The 19,738-nt window shown below is 47.0% G+C and overlaps 1 protein-coding gene across 5 annotated transcripts in view; it reads right to left on the bottom strand.

Moving 5' to 3' along the window:
- LOC144823165 (lanosterol synthase-like) overlaps positions 1-17,382 on the bottom strand; it is a 171,868-nt gene extending 154,486 nt beyond the window's left edge. For all 5 annotated transcript variants that reach the window (XM_078681444.1, XM_078681441.1, XM_078681442.1 and 2 more), the window contains exons 1-2: positions 17,265-17,382; positions 863-1,028 (exon numbers count right to left, since the gene is read on the bottom strand). In XM_078681444.1, coding sequence (XP_078537570.1) covers positions 863-1,028; positions 17,265-17,278 — 180 coding nt within the window. In that variant the 5' untranslated portion in view covers positions 17,279-17,382. The remainder of the gene's footprint in view (positions 1-862; positions 1,029-17,264) is intronic.
- Between the last annotated feature and the right edge of the window lie 2,356 nt (positions 17,383-19,738).

The following is a 19,738-nucleotide window of genomic DNA, read 5'->3' as shown; positions in this document are numbered from 1 at the left end:
CCCCCTGCTGTGTGTGCTTCTGCACATTTCTCCTTAGCCCTTCATTGCTGACCACTCTCAATCTGTGTTTTCCCATGGGGGAGGGTCCTTGTTGTGATGGAGTTATGACATCCTCTTCATGTTAATCTACTGTGTTGACAGTTGACACCTATGTATAATGGAGCGCTTGACCTGCTTTCTGTTTTAGATATTGCACTGCGCTATTGCACGATGTACTGTTTCTGCCATGATTTTTCTCAATAAAGGTTTTTGAAAAAAAAAAAGAAGAAAATGGAGTGAGCTAATGGTAAGTCTATGGGCGGGCTGAAGCCTGCAGAAACAACATGCCTCTTCGAGATTGCGCATGCGCAGTCTAGCCGGGACCCAACAAGCACTCAGAATGCTTAGACACTAAGAAAAAGTAGCGCCTAAAAAAGGAACAGTGGAAGGACACAAGTAATAAGTCCATGCTCCAGGAGAGGGACAAACACACAAAGAGGAAGGAAGCCTACAGGAGCTGACCAAAAAGAAGCAGCAAATGAAAGTGATAATGAAGCCAACCAATGGTAAGCAATCGGTGGTCTCTAAGCCCACTGAAAGAAACAAAAAGGTCTCAAAGAGACAGTACATATAAGACCTAAAAATATTTGTTGGGAGTGGGGGGAGGGGGTGTGCCAACAAAGACTAACATACTGACGCCACCAAAGCTATAGCGGATTCCACCTGTACCCACAGTCTTCTGCCTTTTCCTCTACAATATGAATCCTTTGCACTCTCGCTCAGTCTTTCAGGTCTCCCATCGTTTCCTCTCCCTATACTGTTCTCTCCTAGATTTCTCACGCCTCCTCCTTTGCATGTTTCTGTAGCTGCTTCAGTCACGTACCGTGTCCAGTCCCAAGGAGTGTGCCTCCAGTCCGGTCTGATCTCTTTCTGTGCCCCACTCTGACTCATAACTCCACGTCTGGCGACCCTCCTCATATCTTAGGCGCCAACGGGTCAGGTCTGAGGCAGGGTCTGTTTTGTAGGGTCCGCCTCTTCTACGTAAACACCTGTGTGACATCAGAGAGAAAAAGAGTCATTAGAGACCCACTGCAGGAATAATGGGTCGGCCACAGCTTGGGAGTCCTGCTCCTGTGCTCAGTAAAGGAGTACTGCACACAATAAAGAACAGTGAATTAGTTTGCATAGGCCACGACAAGAGAATCATTTGCATAATACAGCAGGGGAACCACCTGCCTACAGGGTACCAGGTAAGCTCTGTTTATTAAGGCAGGAGGCAGGGCCTCTGTACAGCATTCAACAGAGTCCAAGCAGACACAGGGAAACAGTAAACTCTACAAGATAATTTGAGAAAATAAGCAAGGTTATCCATGCTGGTTTCTTTCTTGGCAGAACCTTCACCATCATCAAGATCTTATGGTACTTACATTAAGCAAAAAATCATTGATCACACATCTTAAAAACCCATGATAAACGAGGTAAATTGCAGACATATTATATGAACATTACAATAATGTGATATTGTCTCGTTGCTCGTGACCAAGTGCGAGTTTGTGTTCACATGCCAAAGTTGTAAATTTCATTGATAGACTCAATTCAATAAGCTTTATTCGATTTCTACAAAGGAAATCACAAAAGCAAATGCTAACAAATGATCTTTACAGACAAAAAACAATTATGTATCAAAAAACAATTAAATAGGCAATTAACATAAAAAGTTAAAAACATTTCAGTAGCAACTGGTTAAAACTCATCATGATGTACAATTTAAATTGCATCAATAACATTTCATAAACTAACGGTTTTTCTGAATCTAATAACATTCTTTAAAAAAAATTGCCACAGACTGCATAACATATTCGTTATCTGAAAGGATATAAATGCTGGGCGACATTGCCTAAGACCACACAGCTTTAAAAATCGGCAGTATCCACATCTTTCTCTGTACTTCATAAAATGTATAAACAAGCAAAATGTGAAATGCTGTTTGCTGCGACAATTCATCACAAGGACATTTACAAAGTGAGGTTGACCAATCGTTAGTTACCGGAAAACTTGTTAATCAATGAAAAATACCAAGCCTAAAACAAGTTAAAACAAATCTATCCTGAGTAGCATCCATGTTTTGCCAGTAGGGCTGTATCTCATATGTGGTCAGTGTCATTTGGTTGTTCTGTACAGTCGGTCTCAATATTTCTGTAGAAAAATATTTGACTCCATAAGGATCATGCATTCTCGTTTAAGATCTTTTCTAGGAGCAGCTGCTATGGAACCTGGTTCATCATAATATTCTGGGTGTCCAAGGGCGTTCATAAAATCTTCAATATATTTCAGCCAAGGTATGTTAGACACCCGATGTAATTTAACACAATCTCTTATGTTGTCCCTATTAAGGGTAGTTTTCTCTGAGGCCCAGATCTTACGCCACAGGAGAATTGGCTGGATTTTAATTAGGTCAGCTACGTAAGGTAACCCTAGCTCTGAATGGCATACATCAATTGCTTATGTGCTTTCGTACACCTGGCGTTAAAACCGTTTTTTATGCTCAGCCGTTAAGGCTTCCTTAGTCCCTCCAGTAATCTGTTGGAAGGATTCTAAGATTCTGCCGTCACCAGAAGTCTAATCTAGACAAACTAAAAAGGCTTTACAACATTGACCCACCAGAATCTTGGTAAATTCAGGGAAGTGCACTTGGGCCCACCTTAGGGAATAGCCAGTGGTTTTATTAAGAACTATGGGCCCGATGTAGGTGGCCCATTACCGGTCGGTAAACCGAAATTCGGTAAATTTCATGCTTACCGACTGGTATTGAGCCATTTCTGATGTAGGGGATGATTCGGTAGCTCCTGGCACACTATGGGGTTCTCTTAGGGTTAGAGAAGACATGCAATATCAAACAAATAACAGTAGTTCTCTCATACCATGTGAAACAGGATGGGACAAAACACTGTGGAAAAAGAAATGGAAAAATAAACAAGAGAATAATTGCTAGCGGGTGAGATGATAAAAATGGCTGCTACATGAATCACCTTCCTGCTTAGAACTGAGAACATAAAAAGAATGAATAATATTCTACAGCCATTACCCCTCATGCTGTCCCTACTGCCCTTGTTCATAAAGCTGTTGCATCTCCTCCTGCTGTGTTACCCCTCAGTCTAGAACTGCTCACCTTATTCTAGTGGTAATGACCTCTTTTACGGGTACTACTCACTATGCACCTCAAGACCCTGCAAATACACAACACTCACCCACATCTTCATATTCACCACAAAATAAGGCCTTCATATCTTCTCATCCCGCATATCCCTTGACAACCACCTTGACCTACAACTTCTCCCTTCACTGGTCTACAAACCTCTGCAATCTACTACTACCTATAAAAAAAGTTCACTCTCTAATTCCCACCTTTAAAGCTAAACGCAAAAATAGGCTAACCTCTTTTTCATCACCAATTATCATTGAGCAAGCGGTGGAGATTTTACTCAAGTCCCACCCCCTCCTCACCCCAAACCCCCACCTTTGATCTGTCACATCCTCTAACACAACCATCTGAATACCTGAAAATACCCAAGAAACTACAATGCATGTATCAACCACAACACCCCCAACCATCGCTCGCTCGGACGCCCACAATGAAGAATCACAACTCAGTTAATATCAATAGCAGCTTATAGAGCACTAAAAATGTAACTTTTTGGAACACTCTCCCCCACCACTAACACTCATACTGTCCACAAAACAGGGATACAAAACTAAACATGACACATCATTATTCTGAATTCTTTCTCCTCTCCTTTGTGCTAAAAGCAAGTATACACACCTCCCATAAAGAGCATTAATCATTGCACAGCCAAAAGCACTCAACAACCAAATACACAGCAATCCTTTCCACAAAGCCAGTGGACCAGCTGGCTCACCATCGAATCAATGCCCCCTGCAAATTTTCAGAAGCATTCTACTATCAACTTTGGCCGCAATACCTACAATAATAATACTAATAATACTGGATCTTATAAAGCGCGAACAGCTACCTCGCTAGGAGGTGTCCCGGCGCTGGTAGAACACAGAATGACCTGGGGCTAAAGATAGGAGAGCTAGCGGGGTTGGGTGAAAAGCCAAGTTTTCAGCAGATTCTTGAAGCAGAGTTCAGAAGGAGCCTGTTGAATTTTTTGTGGTAGGGTGTTCCATAGAGCGGGCACGTTTGCTGAGAAAGTCCGACCGCCTAGTACAATGAGCATAAGTAAAGATTTACAAGCCACTGACACATTTCTAGCAGAAATTAAGACATCATATGTATGACCACTCATCAAGAAGAACGACTTAGACCCACCATAGGCAATCAACCTCAGGTTAATTATTAATGGTCCATGTTCTTTGGAAGACAAATACAAAGAGAAATTTACCCAGAAACCTTAATTTTCAAACTAAAGGAAATAGCCTCTGAAGGAATCACCCTAAACTGGACCTCCTACTATTTGATCGACAGAACAAGCATTATTTCAGTACCTTCATTTATACTGCCACCTTAAACATCAAAACAGGAGCACCCCAATGATCAATCAGCTCCTTACATCTCTTAAATGTAATATGTTCGATCATCCAGAAAACTCCTCAAGTCCCTTAATCTAACATGTTATAACTATGTGGACGATACAAAGATTGCCCTAAAACTGGAAAAACCTAATGACTTTGCATCTGAAATATATCTGACTGCATCCTAGACCTTAATCATTGGATGATAACAATTCCACATAAATATCAACGCAACAAAAACTGAGATTCTAACATACAGGCACTGGAAGAGATATGACCCACTGATGACCTGTCCCAAAAGATTGGGAATATCACCTATGATTTAGAAAAAAAATAAGGAACCTAGGCGTCATCATTAACTGGTCCTCTCTGTGAATTTCTGATGTAACCAAGTAACTAAATTCAGATTTTGTATTATGGTTTACCTGCTTTGCCATATCACGGCTAGATTACACTAATTGCCTGAACCATGGAGTCGTTGTCTCAGTTATGAGACAAATTCAGGATATACCAACAATACAACTTCTACACGAAAACCAAAGAGGACACATCACCCCTGTTCGAAATGCCCTTCATAGGCTCCCTGTAGCTATAACATCTACCTTCAAGAACCTTTGTATTACTCACAATGTAGTAAATGGAAAGGAACCATATTTCATACAGATGAAGCTTAAGAGTTACTTGCAGAAAAGGCCCCTGCAGATTAGTATCCTGGCTAATCATACCACATGGCAAGTAGAAAATCAGAAACCCCTCTTATTCAGTCCAAGCCACAAAAATATGGAATTCACTTCAAGCAAGGATACGAGCCGTAGATAACACCCGGAATTCAGGAGAATGGTGAGGTGTTTGCGTTTTCAGGCCTAAACCTAATGAGATGAACAGAGCAGTACTACCCTATCCGGCCAGAAATAAAAAATAAAAACATAATTAAAACGTTCAAACACATAACAAGAGTGAAATATGTTTCGCTACAATCCAATGCAAAGAGCAAAAAGACTATAAATATAGAGAGATGTCATCACATAATTGTTGTGAGGGCAGATCGAGACTCTCACAGGCCACAGGCCTAATGAAAGATTGAAGGATCTGGTACAGAACCTTGGAGGCATTGCCCGCCTCGATTAGTTGTGAGGCAATATAGTTCTTCCGGGCCAATCTGATGTTTGTATGATATGTGGCCAAGGCAGAATAGTCATGATTTTTTTCTTCCTTCAAATGAGATTTTCTCCAAACCTTTTCTAGCTTTCTGCATGCTTGTTTGTGAGAACGAAGTTGGTCAGTATACCAAACTTCCTAACATTGTGCCGGGTGTCGCCTACATGGTTTCATGGGCGCTATGGAGTCGACCGCGGTGGAAATGGCAGAATTATATTTAGATACGGCCAGCTCGATATTGTCAGAGGCTGTGATTAGAGGTTCAACTAATGTGTCCTGAAAAATACCAGGTGACATTTTGTACCACTGTCTGCGCGAAAAGGGTAGAAGTGGGGACCGTTTACTGGATTTAGCCATGCCAAGCATGGAAAATTCAATAACAAAATGGTCGGACCAGTTCACCTGCACAGGAGGACTACATACAATCTTGGAGGAGTTAGACAGAATCATATCTAGTGTATGGCCCGCTGAATGGGTGGGGCCTTTGTTATGCTTTATTAGTCCTAATAGGGATAAATCCGCTAGAAGGGACTGAGCCTCGGCATTGTCCGCCAGATCACTATGTACATTAAAATCTCCTAGCAATAAAAAGAAAGTCATTGCCGGATTTAATGTGCGGGGCAAGTGCTTCGACTAATGAGATGGCAAAGTTTGCACTTGGCCCGGTGGACGGTATACCAGTGCCCCTTTCTAGCAGGCCTTTGTGGGAATGTTGATCCTAAAGACCATTACTTCCATACTGGCAGTACTACTTTGATCCAGTATGGAAACAGTGATCCCATTTTTATAAATAATGGCAATACCTCCACCCGTTTTAACAGGTCTGTCCAGCCTCATCATTTTAAATCCCTCTGGGATGCCCAGAGTGATTGCCGGGACCGAGTGTGGTTTCAGCCACGTCTCTGTCAGAAAGCACAGCTCAGGCTGTACAGTGGAGATGAGATCCCAGACCTCTATATGATGTTTTGGCAGAGATCGAATATTGCAGAGCAAGTTTTTCCACCCTTTCAGTGTGTGTGTGTGTGTATCTTCCTGAGGGGGCACTATAGGCTGACTGACATAGGAGGCCTGAAACTGACAATGCCGGCAGGAGATCGGACCTTCCAGGCATGGCCAGGCCTCACCTGCGCAGCCTTGCAAGAGGGCTGTCTGCAGGCTTAATAGCTTCTGGGTCGTGTAACTGACACGCCTGTCTGTGTTATAATCCCTATCTGGAGGAGCAGGATTAATGGCACCTAGCCCCGTTCGGTCGCGTACAGGCGCAGACGGGCTTCTCTTCGGCGTGTAGACGGCGCTCCCCCTGCGCGCGAACGCTGCACGCTCGTAGATAGACAGGGGCTAAATAGCCCTTCACTTCCTGCAACTAAAGCGCTAACCGCTCCAATGGTAGGGCGGAAGTACCTGGCTCTCCCTGTCCCGCCCTCTGCTCAACGGTACTGGCTACCGCGTCGGACCGGGGCGGGCAGGATCAGACACTGAGCCCAGGCTTCCCTATCTGGTAAGTGCCAGACCCCCCTTTAAGTTTCCCGTATGGCACCGAAGTATATTTTAAAATACAGTAGAATCAATAAGCACACAAAATTTGTCAATTTTAAGATTATAAAAGTTTTAAAAGTAAGCACCAGCGACTAGAGCTCTCACAGTCTGCCTGTAGTGTGGAGCGGATCTGGAGAGACACTGCCACTGTCCTCCCTACCGCAGCGCACCCGCAGATAGACACCGCCTAAATAGCCCTTCACTTCCTGCAACTAGAGCGCTAACCGCTCCAGTGATTTATACAGGCGATGATACTCCACAGGTCATACCTTACACCGACAAGAATACACCGTATGTTCCCGGACTCTCCCCATTACTGCCCCCGTTGTAAAGGAGGCGAGGTGGACTTTATTCACATGCTATGGTCCTGCCCTCGCATAATGGGTTATTGGGGAGAGGTGCGTCGCTCTCTAGCCACAGTGACACAACTCCCGGTCCCGGACGAGGCACTAAACTGCCTTATGGAACTTCGTAGACTCTCTAAGGTCCAAAAGGTGCGTCTAAAGTTCACAGACCTGGCACTCATCCTGGCGATTAGGATGCTCACTATGAGGTGGAAGTCTCCAAGTTGCCCGGCTGTCACTGTCTGGCGGTCTGACATGCTTCAATGGGGGAGGGCAGGGGTGCAGCTCTCCGAAGGGAGGAAGAGAGGGGGCTGAGGAAGCAACTCATGTCACTGGGGTGGGAGGCCATGTTAATTGAACTGGAAGCACTAAATTTGTCTCCTGCACAAGATACTGAGACCCAGTAATATACAAGGGTGACTAGGTTTTCACATGCATTGAGCCCTGTTAGACCGAGATGTCAGGACTCTACCAAGTACATTGCTTCCTCCAGGAGGATGACTATAGGATGACCCCCTGCAACCATAGTGGCAGCCAGGATATGACTGAACAGGAGAGGGTTGGGGAGGGTGGAAGACGGGGTTTGTCTACGTTAACAATAGTTCATATAAATATGCATTACTTTGAGATGTCGCTGAGCATACAACATGTCCATCGCTCGTTTGATAACATTTCCAGCACTGAAATTGATCTTGGTTAGCCTGCTCTACCATGCAAGATGACGAGTGACACAGTGCTACGTAATACATGTACTGTGATTGTTGAAATGGGGAGAAAATGACTGTATGTAGACGAATATCTCTCTAATGTACATGATATACTGCGGTCATCAATGAAGTGTGTTAAAAAAAAACAAATATTGTCTTGAGTTTTTTTTGTTGTCCTTTTAATGCTGGTAACTTCTATCTACCTGTCCCAATGGTAGCATGTTATGTTTTTAGGGCTCGGACTCCTCCCCACTGTAAGTGGGGGAGGAGTTTCGAGATCCTAATGTTAATGAAGAAAAAAAAGAAGTATCTCCTAGGGCCTTGGCGAGAGGAATTCCACACATTCCTTAGGGTTTTCTGTCATCTGGCCAGTGATTCGTCTTCCTTGTGTTTTCATTTAATAGGCTTGAAGTGATAGGGTAAATGTAGTTTTGTTCCGCCATTTTGGGCATATTTCGTTCGTGCTCGCGCAAAGAAGTACATAAATTATAATTAGGAGCTGTCAGGGTGCCTCCGTTAGTGAATCCAGATGGCCGGGCGCGTTCACAATTCTGCAGCGCGCAGCTTCCTTGTTTTGTTAGGCACGGTGAGATTAAGTGATTTGTCCAGAATCACGGATGTTGAGCGTCGTTGCCGAGACACGAACCCCGTTCTCCAGCTTCGAGGGCGACCGCTCTAGCCGTAAGCCTACATCCTTGCGCTTTCATCCTTTTGGGATCGGAAAATGTATTACCAATTTATTGACACCGCTTTGGAGCAACAGAGCACGGTACAGAGCGCTAAAAAGAATGTGTTGCAATAAAGTTAAACGTACATATATATTTTTAATACAATACATTTTTGACAGGTACGCAACAATGCACTGCAAGGTTCACGCCTCATAAAGATGTTTATGTGTATTTCGAATAAAGCGCCTTTTGTTTTTTTCACCATTTCTTCGGCTTCCCCCGCTCGAAGCGCACTCGGGAATGTGAAAAAGTGTTCCTGAGACTCTGGCACTCGAGCGGGCTCCAAGCCGGAATCACACAGTGTCAAATATGACATCATTTTTTATTGCTCAGTCCTGCGGCACGTGAGCTGTGTGCGCGAGAAACCTCATTCCAGCCCACGGACACACGAAAAGTAGTTGTAAGAGCTGCGGCCATCATTAGCGGACACTTGGACCCTTTCTCTAAGAACAGAAAGTAGCCGTGAGAGGAGCGCCGGCAATTACTTCAGAGGAAGAGTTTGGAGCCGAGAACAAGACTTTCACTAACTCCTTGGATGGCGACAGAAGGGTTTCATACACTAGACACACATATGTCTGGAGGTGTCACAGTCCATACGTGGAGATGGACACTTCGCTGTTCTTCATTCGCAAAGATTAAAAGAAATACGAACTTGGCTGCGACATGAATGGCGGAAACGGTCGGGTGAACACAGTTCGTAAGAGATCCGTCCCGTGAAGTGCACCAAACGCGTTCTGGAGAAACCCTGTCCTGAGCCACTCAACAGCGGCGTGGGGATTCGATTCGTTTAAAAGAATATTTGTCCGACGTTGTGATTTTTCCTTCGGCTTCTGTGCACAGCATATAATACCATCTTAATTCAATGTATTTAGTTGTGACTGTGTAGTTCATTGTTTGTGGACGATAGTGAAGTTGAAATATCTAGAAAAGAGAATTTTGTACATATATAAATATAATAGTGGTGGACTGTATGGAGTATGATCGGACGCCTGAAACTGCAGCTGGTGTGTGAGTGCCGGCTCTTGTGACACTGTGTCTGTCTCCTGTCGGCTCCTCCTCACACGGTGCTGTGGCTCTCGTGACTCTGTGTCTGGCTCCTGCCTGCTCCTCACACAGTGCTGTGGCTCTCCTGACACTGTGTCTGTTTCCTGCCGGCTCCTCACACGGTGCTGTGGCTATCGTGACACGTGTCTGTCTCCTGCCTGCTCCTCACACGGTGCTGTAGCTCTCGTGACACTGTCTGTCTCCTACTGGCTCCTCACACGGTGCTGTGACTCTGTGTCTGCCTCCTACTGGCTCCTCACACGGTGCTGTAGCTCTCGTGACACTGTGTCTGTCTCCTGCCTGCTCCTCACACGGTGCTGTGGCTCTCCTGACTCTGTGGTCTGTCTCCTGCCGGTTCCTCACACGGTGCTGTGACTCTGTGTCTGTCTCTCACTGGCTCCTCACACGGTGCAGTGACTCTCGTGATTCTGTGTCTGTTTCCTGCCTGCTCCTCACACGGCGCTGTGGCTCTCCTGACACTGAGTCTGTCTCCTGCCGGCTCCTCACACGGTGCTGTGGCTTTCGTAATTCTGTGACCGTTTCCTGCCTGCTCCTCACACGGCGCTGTGGCTCTCGTGACACTGAGTCTGTCTCCTGCCGGCTCCTCACACGGTCACACGGTGCTATGGCTCTCTGACACTGTTTCCGTCTCCTGCCGGCTCCTCACACGGTGCTATGGCCCGGAATACCAGGAGGACCCCCCCCCAGGCCGGAGTGGCGGTGCGGCGGTGCAGAGTGGCGGTGCAGAGTGGCGGTGCAGAGTGGCGGTGCAGAGTGGCGGTGCAGAGTGGCGGTGCAGAGTGGCAGTGCAGAGTGGCGGTGCAGAGTGCAGAGTGGCGGTGCAGAGTGCAGAGTGGGGGTGCAGAGTGGGGGTGCAGAGTGGGGGTGCAGAGTGGGGGTGCAGAGTGGCGGTGCAGAGTGGCGGTGCAGAGTGGCGGTGCAGAGTGGCGGTGCGGCGGTGCAGAGTGGCGGTGCAGAGTGCAGAGTGGCGGTGCAGAGTGGCGGTGCAGAGTGGCGGTGCAGAGTGGCGGTGCAGAGTGGCGGTGCAGAGTGCAGAGTGGCGGTGCAGAGTGACAGCAGAGTGACAGTGAGTGCAGAGTGACAGCAGAGTGACAGTGACAGCAGAGTGACAGCAGAGTGACAGTGAGTGCAGAGTGACAGCAGAGTGACAGTGAGTGCAGAGTGACAGTGAGTGCAGAGTGACTGTAGAGTGCAGAGTGACTGTAGAGTGCAGAGTGACTGTAGAGTGCAGAGTGACTGTAGAGTGCAGAGTGACTGTAGAGTGCAGAGTGACTGTAGAGTGCAGAGTGACTGTAGAGTGCAGAGTGACAGCAGAGTGCAGAGTGACAGCAGAGTGACAGTGACTGCAGAGTGACAGTGAGTGCAGAGTGACAGTGAGTGCAGAGTGACAGTGAGTGCAGAGTGACAGTGAGTGCAGAGTGACAGTGAGTGCAGAGTGACTGCGGAGACAGTGTGTCAGGGTACACATTGTGTGAGTGTGCAGAATGAGTGTGCAGGGTAAACAGTGTGTGACTATGCAGGGTGACATTGGGAGTGTGCGGGTGAGCAGTGTGTGAATGTTACGGGGCAGTGTGTGAGTGTGCAGAAAACACCACACACACATACACCACACACACATAACGCACACACAAACCACACACCTCAGTCTCTCAACACCACACACTTGTCACCACTCAACACAACACACTCACCACCACACTCACTCCCCAGGCTCACCCCCACAGACTCACCACCACACACTCACCAGCACACAGAAAACAACACACACAACAACACACCCCCAGCCGTCAATTAATGCTTTCACCATGCACAAACACCAACAACCATCATCCATCTGTGCACGCTTTTACCAAGCACACACCCACCAGCCGTCAGTGCACCCTTCCACCAGGCACACACACCTCCAGCCGGCAGTGCACTTTCCCACCAAGCAATCGCAGTATGGTACACTTCACTTTTAAACATATTCATATAAAGCACAGCATGCCACCATTGGTAAAATTACAATTCAACAAACATACTTCCACTACACACCACATGCAGACACTCCATAACACATGGCAAAAAGACATTGGCATTTACAATGCCATTAGCTCAAACTCAAATAAATCCGAGCCCGATTGCATTTCTAATGCTTGTTTTGTTATGGGGGGGCATAAATAACAGGAGGGTGAAGGTCAGTTAGCCAGTCAGTGAGAGTGAGAGTGAGAGTCAGTCAGTCAGTCGGTGAGAGTCAGTCAGTCAGTGAGAGTGAGAGAGTCAGTCAGTCAGGTGCCAGGATGAGAACGAAGATTGTAATCCTGTCAGATGATGTAAGGCAAGAGTGGAGGAAGAGCAGAGAAAGTGAGGGGATTAATGAATGTTTGAAGGGGCCACTCTGGAGAGAGTTGGAACTGCGTGATGCGTAGTTTCACCTGGAGTTATCGCTCCACCTGAACTAGCACAATTGGTAACAAGGGCCGCAGAAGCAAATATCTGGCAGTGGGGACTATCATTGCTCATTGAGTACTTACAGAAAGTCCTGGTTGTTACGGAAAGATGGCACTCCAAGATGTCAGCAGGGGCAGGTTAGGCTATAATGACCAGTATAATTTATGTGAGGGGGAGGAGCGCACAATAAGGAAGAAGTTTGAAATTTAAGGTTTGATTATCCATACGTTGGAATCCTAAATTCGATTTTATCTCTGTTACATGCAGAAATACACATTGCTTATGTTATCAGAAGTTAACGAAGTATGTAATCAAAGCAATTACCCTGACCGTAGTGCTAATGATGGCTGGACTATACCAGGAATCCTGAGTCTAAGAGTAGCCTGAAGCCACTATTATGCCACGTTGTGTAACTATGTGTCGTTTGTGGCAAAAATCTAGCGGGAGCACACAGGGACAACACGAAGAACCAGAACTTGAGTGGCTACTTGTGTTCTTTGTGTCACTTTTGTAGCTCCAAATGCCTCCTCCTTCTGGCCACAAAGATGAACTTTGCACTAAAATACAGCACTGAATGCCGGTTTTACATTTTGCATAATTTCTCTAAAATTTTGCACAATTATGCACATACAAATTACCTGAAATGTGCTCACTTCTAGACTTGGATCTTTGAAGCTAGGACTTTATAAGATAGGGAGTCTCACATAGAGAGCCCCAGCCTGGGGTAGCAACCATCTACTGTTTTACAGAAACTTCACCTATAAAATTAATGGGGCATCAGAATGAGGTTATTGTAAATGCCGGCCCTGTAGTAATTGCTTACATGCCGATGAAAGCAGCTCTGCTGAGGACAAGCTGTTTCTGTTCTCTCAGCCACTGTTCCATGTCGGTCTTAAATAAGCTGCAGTAAAAGCTACCAATTTAGCCAACAAGATCACTTATGGCCAAAAGTCTTCAATGTTTTAATCTTTTCGCCACCACCTGTTATCCCTTCACCCCCTAATTGCTATGTTCCATTATGTGATCAACTGGTAGCAATGTTTTGTGTTTAGGAGCAACAACAGTGCCTTGAAGCTGTTTTGTTTTTGTGCCTGCCCTGGTTGGTTAGGTCTGAGACCCGACATTCCCTTTCCAAAAGGAAATGACCCTGTGCCTTTATTAGGGGAAACAATTACCTGCCCCTAACTCGTGCCTTCTTGGGTGTTCGTTTGAAGACGCGCCTCTCTGTCACTGTCTGCGTGGTGGAAGTTCTCAAGACCCATGGTGGATGGCGAACTTCATTTAGGGGTCACCGGTGACTGCAGCTGCAACCCCTATGTCTGCCCACGAGCTTGAGACTCTGCTTTTCGACGGACTGGCCCCGGGAGCTTGAGATAAGCCCTGGGAGAGGAGCGCCCGGTTGTCAGGTAGAGCACGTGCTCCGGCAGAGCTTTAGAAAACATATATGCAGGTGTTTGAATTTTAATGCAAGTTAGCTTTTTATTATGTTAATTCCGCCCTTTTTTAGTGGCGCAAAGTCTCCTTGGGTAGCCCTCGATCTGTATGTTCCGAGCGGTTATATTTCCAATTAAAGATGATTAGAGCCCATTTCTGTGCCTAATGAAAAGTACTGCTATTGATCAACGTATTAATATCCTACATCTATGGGTTTTTTTTTACAGTGCGAACTAGGCTCCAAGGGAAGGGGGGGGGTCAGAGCTCTATAGCGACGGCCGTACAAGGAACCTAAAGAGAGAGCGACCCCGGGCTTCAGGCAGTGTAGGAAACACATTTGTAACAAGAGGAAAACAAACAAAACAAGCATTGGCATTGCCAATAGGTCTCGCTTGTGGGACCTTATAAGTATTTAGTTTTGCAGCACAATATGATGAGTGGCGTTGCGTGTGTGAGGGGCGTTGCGTGTGTGAGGGGTGTTGCGTGTGTGAGGGGCGTTGCGTGTGTGAGGGGCGTTGCGTGTGTGAGGGGCGTTGCGTGTGTGAGGGGCGTTGCGTGTGTGAGGGGCGTTGCGTGTGTGAGGGGCGTTGCGTGTGTGAGGGGCGTTACGTGTGTGAGTGGCGTTGCGTGGGTGAGTGGCGTTGCGTGGGTGAGTTGCGTTGCGTGGGTGAGTGGCGTGGGTGAGTGGCGTTGCGTGTCTGATTGGCGTTGCGTGTGTGAGTGGCGTTGCGTGTGTGAGTGGCGTTGCGTGTGTGAGTGGCGTTGCGTGTGTGAGTGGCGTTGCGTCGATGAGTGGGGTTGCGTCGATGAGTGGGGTTGCGTGGGTGAGTTGCGTTGCGTGTGTGAGTGGCGTTGCTGTGTGTGAATTGCTGGTTGGGGGAGTGGGGGGGTGGTTGGGGGAGTGGGCGGGGGAGCAGCAGGCAGATGCGAGTGGAGCGCGCGCTGGAGAGGGAGGGGGTGGGAGGACTAGGCAGCGGGAGAGAGGGAGAAAGGAGCGCGAGGGAGGCGTTTTTAGATACATGAAGCCAAAATTACAAGTGAGCATGTTACAAAAGCAAACGTTACGTTACATGAGACAATAGTGACAGTTGTGCAAGTATCAAGAGCAACAAAATACAAGAGGTAGCAAACGATATGCAATAGCATATCTGAGGGAACACGGCCTGGAGGTAGCAAACGATATGTTCTTAGAGGAAACAAGCTTCTCAGCATTGCTGGTTGGGGGAGTGGGGTGGGGTGGGCGGGGGAGCAGCAGGCAGATGCGAGTGGAGCGCGCGCTGGAGAGGGAGGGGGTGGGAGGACTAGGCAGCGGGAGAGAGGGAGAAAGGAGCGCGAGGGAGGCGTTTTTAGATACATGAAGCCAAAATTACAAGTGAGCATGTTACAAAAGCAAACGTTACGTTACATGAGACAATAGTGACAGTTGTGCAAGTATCAAGAGCAACAAAATACAAGAGGTAGCAAACGATATGCAATAGCATATCTGAGGGAACAAGGCCTGGGGGAAGCTGGCTGGGGAGGGGGAGGAGAAATGAAAGGAAGGCTGTGTTTGTGGGGAGAGAGAGGGGAGGTGCTGGTGTGGGAGGGGGGAGGTGCTGGTGTGGGAGGAGTGCTGCTACGGCAAGGCTGTGTTTGCGGGGAGAGAGAGGGGAGGTGCTGGTGTGGGAGGGGGAGTTGCTGGTGTGGGAGGAGTGCTGCTAGGGGAGGAGAAGCCCTGGCCGTGAATGCTCGTGCATGTTCACGTGAACTGCAAGAAAACGCCGGGCTGAAACCCCTTAGTTTGAAGAGGATTTTGCCGTCATGAATTCGATCCTATCCATTCCTGCGGAATGGGACAGGCTCGACCTAAAAACAAGCGAAGCAAACGCGCCCCCCCCCTTATCACTGTCTGCGTGGTGGAAGTGCTCAAGACCCATGGTGGATGGCAAACTTCATTTAGGGGTCACCGGTGACTGCAGCTGCAACCCCCTTCGTCACCCCACACGCTTGAGACTCTGCTTTACGATGGACTGGCCCCGGGAGCTTGAGATAAGACCTGGGAGAGGAGCACCCAGTTGTCACGTAGAACACGTGCTCCGGCAGAGCTTTAGAAAACAATATGCAGGCGTTTAAATTTTAATGCAAGTTAGCTGTTTATTATGTTAATTCCGCCCTGATTTAGTGCCGGCGAAGTCTCCTTGGGCAGCCCTCGGTCGGCATGTTCCGAGCGGTTATATTTCCAATTAAAGATGATGAGAGCCCGTTTCTGTGCCTACTGACAAAAGTAGGTAGAAGTGAACAGAAGTAGGTCGAGGGAGTTAGGCGGCGCGAGAACACACTTGGGAGAGAGAACGGAGGCAAGGAGGGAGAGGGCGGAGGCAGGGAGGGAGAGGGCGGAGGGAGGGAGAGGGCAGGGGTAGAGAGGGAGAGCGAATGCAGAAACAGAGCGAAGGCAAAGGTCTTTGTGTTTTGTAATTTGGAAGCGCTGGCTGAAAATACACAGCCAGCGAGTGGTGCACGCGTGAGAGAGAGGGGGGGAGCAGGAGTGGAGCCCGGGAGTGGTGCATGTGCGCGCAGTCTGCTCATTTTCAAGCATTGCACTCATGCTTGTGGCACGCTCCTGCTCGCTCCCGCAAGGTGGATGCCGCCACAAGCACGAGTGTGTGCTTGGAAATGAGCACAGCGACGGCTAAAGGCCCTCCATAGCGTAGGCGAGACCTCAAAAGGAGGCTAGGTAATAAAGTATCTGCCCAGGATCACACAATTTGGTCAAGAAGGGAAACCGGGATTATTCAAAGATTTTCCATTTTCAGGCTGTGCAATTCAGCCACTAGATGGTTAACTCTTACTGACCTAAAAAGTTAATGCATTGTCCTTAATTCTTGGAAGGGGAGATTAGCATCTGGGTAACTGTCACAACTCACATTATGTTTTTGTCAATTACACGTAATGCAACCCCTGCCTACAGAATATACTAGCTCTTCACAACAGACATCGACTATGTTATACTTAAAAAAAAAAAAAAAATAGATGATGTGTTGGATTTATGGGATATACAGAGACGAGAGACCAGGATTCCAACCTGCTTTCCCATGTTACATGGTCAGCTTTTGTAGCCACTATGTCACATGGCGTCTCCTGAAAGCTCAGCTTGTTTTGGGCTCGAGGTTCCAAGAGGACCTCGAGGCGGTCCAGAGCCTAGCATCAAGCTCGAGATATCAGACTCTCCCACCCACCTATGACTACCGTTGTAAAGAAGACAGCATCCAAACCCTTATGCATATAGGAAGGGGGAAGCCCGTGTAATAAAGCAGGATCACAGCACGAGTACATCAGGGAAACCATCTACCGTAAACACATCTAGTACTCACGTCCCTGCACTCATGTCGCTCCTTCTTCTGTTTGCATGTACCTGCTTGCTGCTGGTATCGAATCGATGCTCTAGTTCTATACACAGCCAAGCGGACTCTCTGCCTGAGTGGACTAACGAGCTGTAGTTCGTGTCTGTCGCCACCAAAGCTCCAAGTCACAGGGAAGCCACATAGAAGACTTCATTTCCCATCGTTCAAAGCGGTCTTCCGACCCTCGCCTCACTGTGGAGAGACATGAGCCGAGTCACACGGGAGCCAATCGGAGCGCTGGAGGGCGGGGTTAAACTCTACGCACGCATGCTGCTGAGTTGAAGTTTGTGAAAATAACCGATCGGACCAGGAGCGAAATGAAAGAATATATTTCAGTATGTCATAAGTTAGAGGTCGGTGTGTTGCAGCGGGAAGGGGGCGCGAGGAGGGCTAAGTAAAGAGGAGGGAGCAAAGGCTGACAGTCCATGTATACATTTATTTTTCTCAAATATTGCCCTAAAGAAATTGACAAATGTCAACATCTCGTCTGTGGTCGGGTAGCAAGCAATATATAAATGCAAGTGCAATGACCTATGAGCTTATGGCTGCAAACGGGCTACATTTAAAATATCTTATAGGGTTACGGCACCATCTGCAGAGATATCTTTGTGTACCCAGCAATTCAGGTGTGCCACACCCAATGGGCTAAAAAGTGTTCAGCCCCCTACTCAATTCCTATATGTTAGCCCAGGCTGCTGCTGCAGCTCCCACCACTTGGGTTGTCACCTGACCATTTTTTTACTGGTACCCCCAGTATTTTAATGTTCCGGCCAGTACAACAAGCATTTGCAATGCAATAGGTCTCGCAGTTACGCGAGTTTAAGCTAATTGTAAATAACAATGTTGTGTTTATTAATAAAGTTCTTTCCTCTAATGTATTGCTCTCGTGCCATGTCTCTGCACGAGCGACCTGCCGGTGCATTGTGACGTCAGTGTGTCTAACTGACCACCGGCAGGTTGACAGTTTATTGTCAGTTACTAAGTTATGGTGGCAGCGAACAGATGTGCCCTGGTGTCAGGTTAAGATAATAAAGACCTTACACTTACCTGCTGTGTTAGTCGTCTTTACAACTTGGCGACGAGGCTCCTGACACCACGAAGAACCCACAGGGAGGCCATCTGACCAGTTTGTGTTGGGTACATCTGGCGCAGTTGTGTTCACCGGATTATCGTTTTCCGCACTCCGTGGAATTTCCAGGATGCAGCTTTTCTATACATGCACGTTGAGCATGTGGAAGTGAGTCGGAGATCGGCGAACGGCTTTGCTGTTTTGTGTTCATTTCTGGAACACGCCTGGAAGGAAAGAAGGTCTGGAGGTCTTGCTGAACGCCATTAAACAGGGGTGAGTCAGAGTTTCCCAGCCTTCGGTGCCAGCGCTGTGAGCGTTGAATGTTTGTGGAAGATTCCGCATTTGTGACCTTCGGTTAGAAGTTGAAAAAAACGGTCCTTCTCCCACATCCCTGTGCTGTTGGTTATCTGTAGTGCATAGGAGTGCACTAGTGAGGGAGGATCTATAGAACAACTACGTGTGGAGAGTTGAGGAGAGCGAGTCAAGCTTCTGGCGCGTGAGAAGCGCTGGAAGATTTCACCTCAGCGGTTGTGTTCTGCGCAGACACGGTAACCTGAGGAGAGATTCCTGTCAGCCGAAAGTGTGACGTCAGTGGAACGCAACGCAGGACGACGTTGGGCGGCCATTTTGTGCGTGTCAATCATCCGGCAAAGGAGATTCAGTCAGTTTCACGAAGAATAAAAAGAGAAAGGAGGCGTTTTTATTGAGCAAATAACACGCCGTTTTCAAAGTATGATCTAATTGCGTGTTGCTGACAGCGGTGACACGCACACCATTGAAGGTTATTCTTGGTATAGGCTATGTGAACAGGGAACACATGAGTTTTTGTTGAATTGAAGAACTTTGAAAAAAAAAAAAAACGAAGGAATCTATCCTCATTTAATAGAGTTTATTGTTCTCCAGTAAAAAGTTAAAATTGGAAATTAAATACTTACCGTCTTATGTTAGGTATTGACCATGGCTTCAGGAAATGTTTGGAATCTATCTCCACCTTTACCTTTCATACCGTCTACTGGGGATGACGCCCTAAAATGGGAAGAATGGAGAGAGTATTTTGAAAACTATTTATCCACCTTTGAGGGAGATGAAGAATTGACTCCTGAAAAGAAAAAAAAGATTCTTCTTCATTGTTTGGGTGCAAAGGCTATGAAAATCTACAATCGCATAAACAAAAGAGCAAGACCAGGAGATGTTTATACTATTGCTCTGGAAGATTTAACGATGTATTTTAAACCTACTATTTCCATTTCTGTGAATAGATTCAAATTTTTTCAACGCAAGCAAACACAGGAAGAGTCTGTGGAGGATTATGTTGCTGCGCTGAAAAGTTTGGCACTGACATGCAGGTTTGGGGCTTTACATGACGAGCTGGTTC

This window comes from Lissotriton helveticus, chromosome 3_1, assembly GCF_964261635.1.
Source record: "Lissotriton helveticus chromosome 3_1, aLisHel1.1, whole genome shotgun sequence".
Lineage (NCBI taxonomy): Eukaryota > Metazoa > Chordata > Amphibia > Caudata > Salamandridae > Lissotriton > Lissotriton helveticus.
Note: the sequence above shows the minus strand (reverse complement) of the source record. Positions and strands in the feature narration are given on the sequence as shown.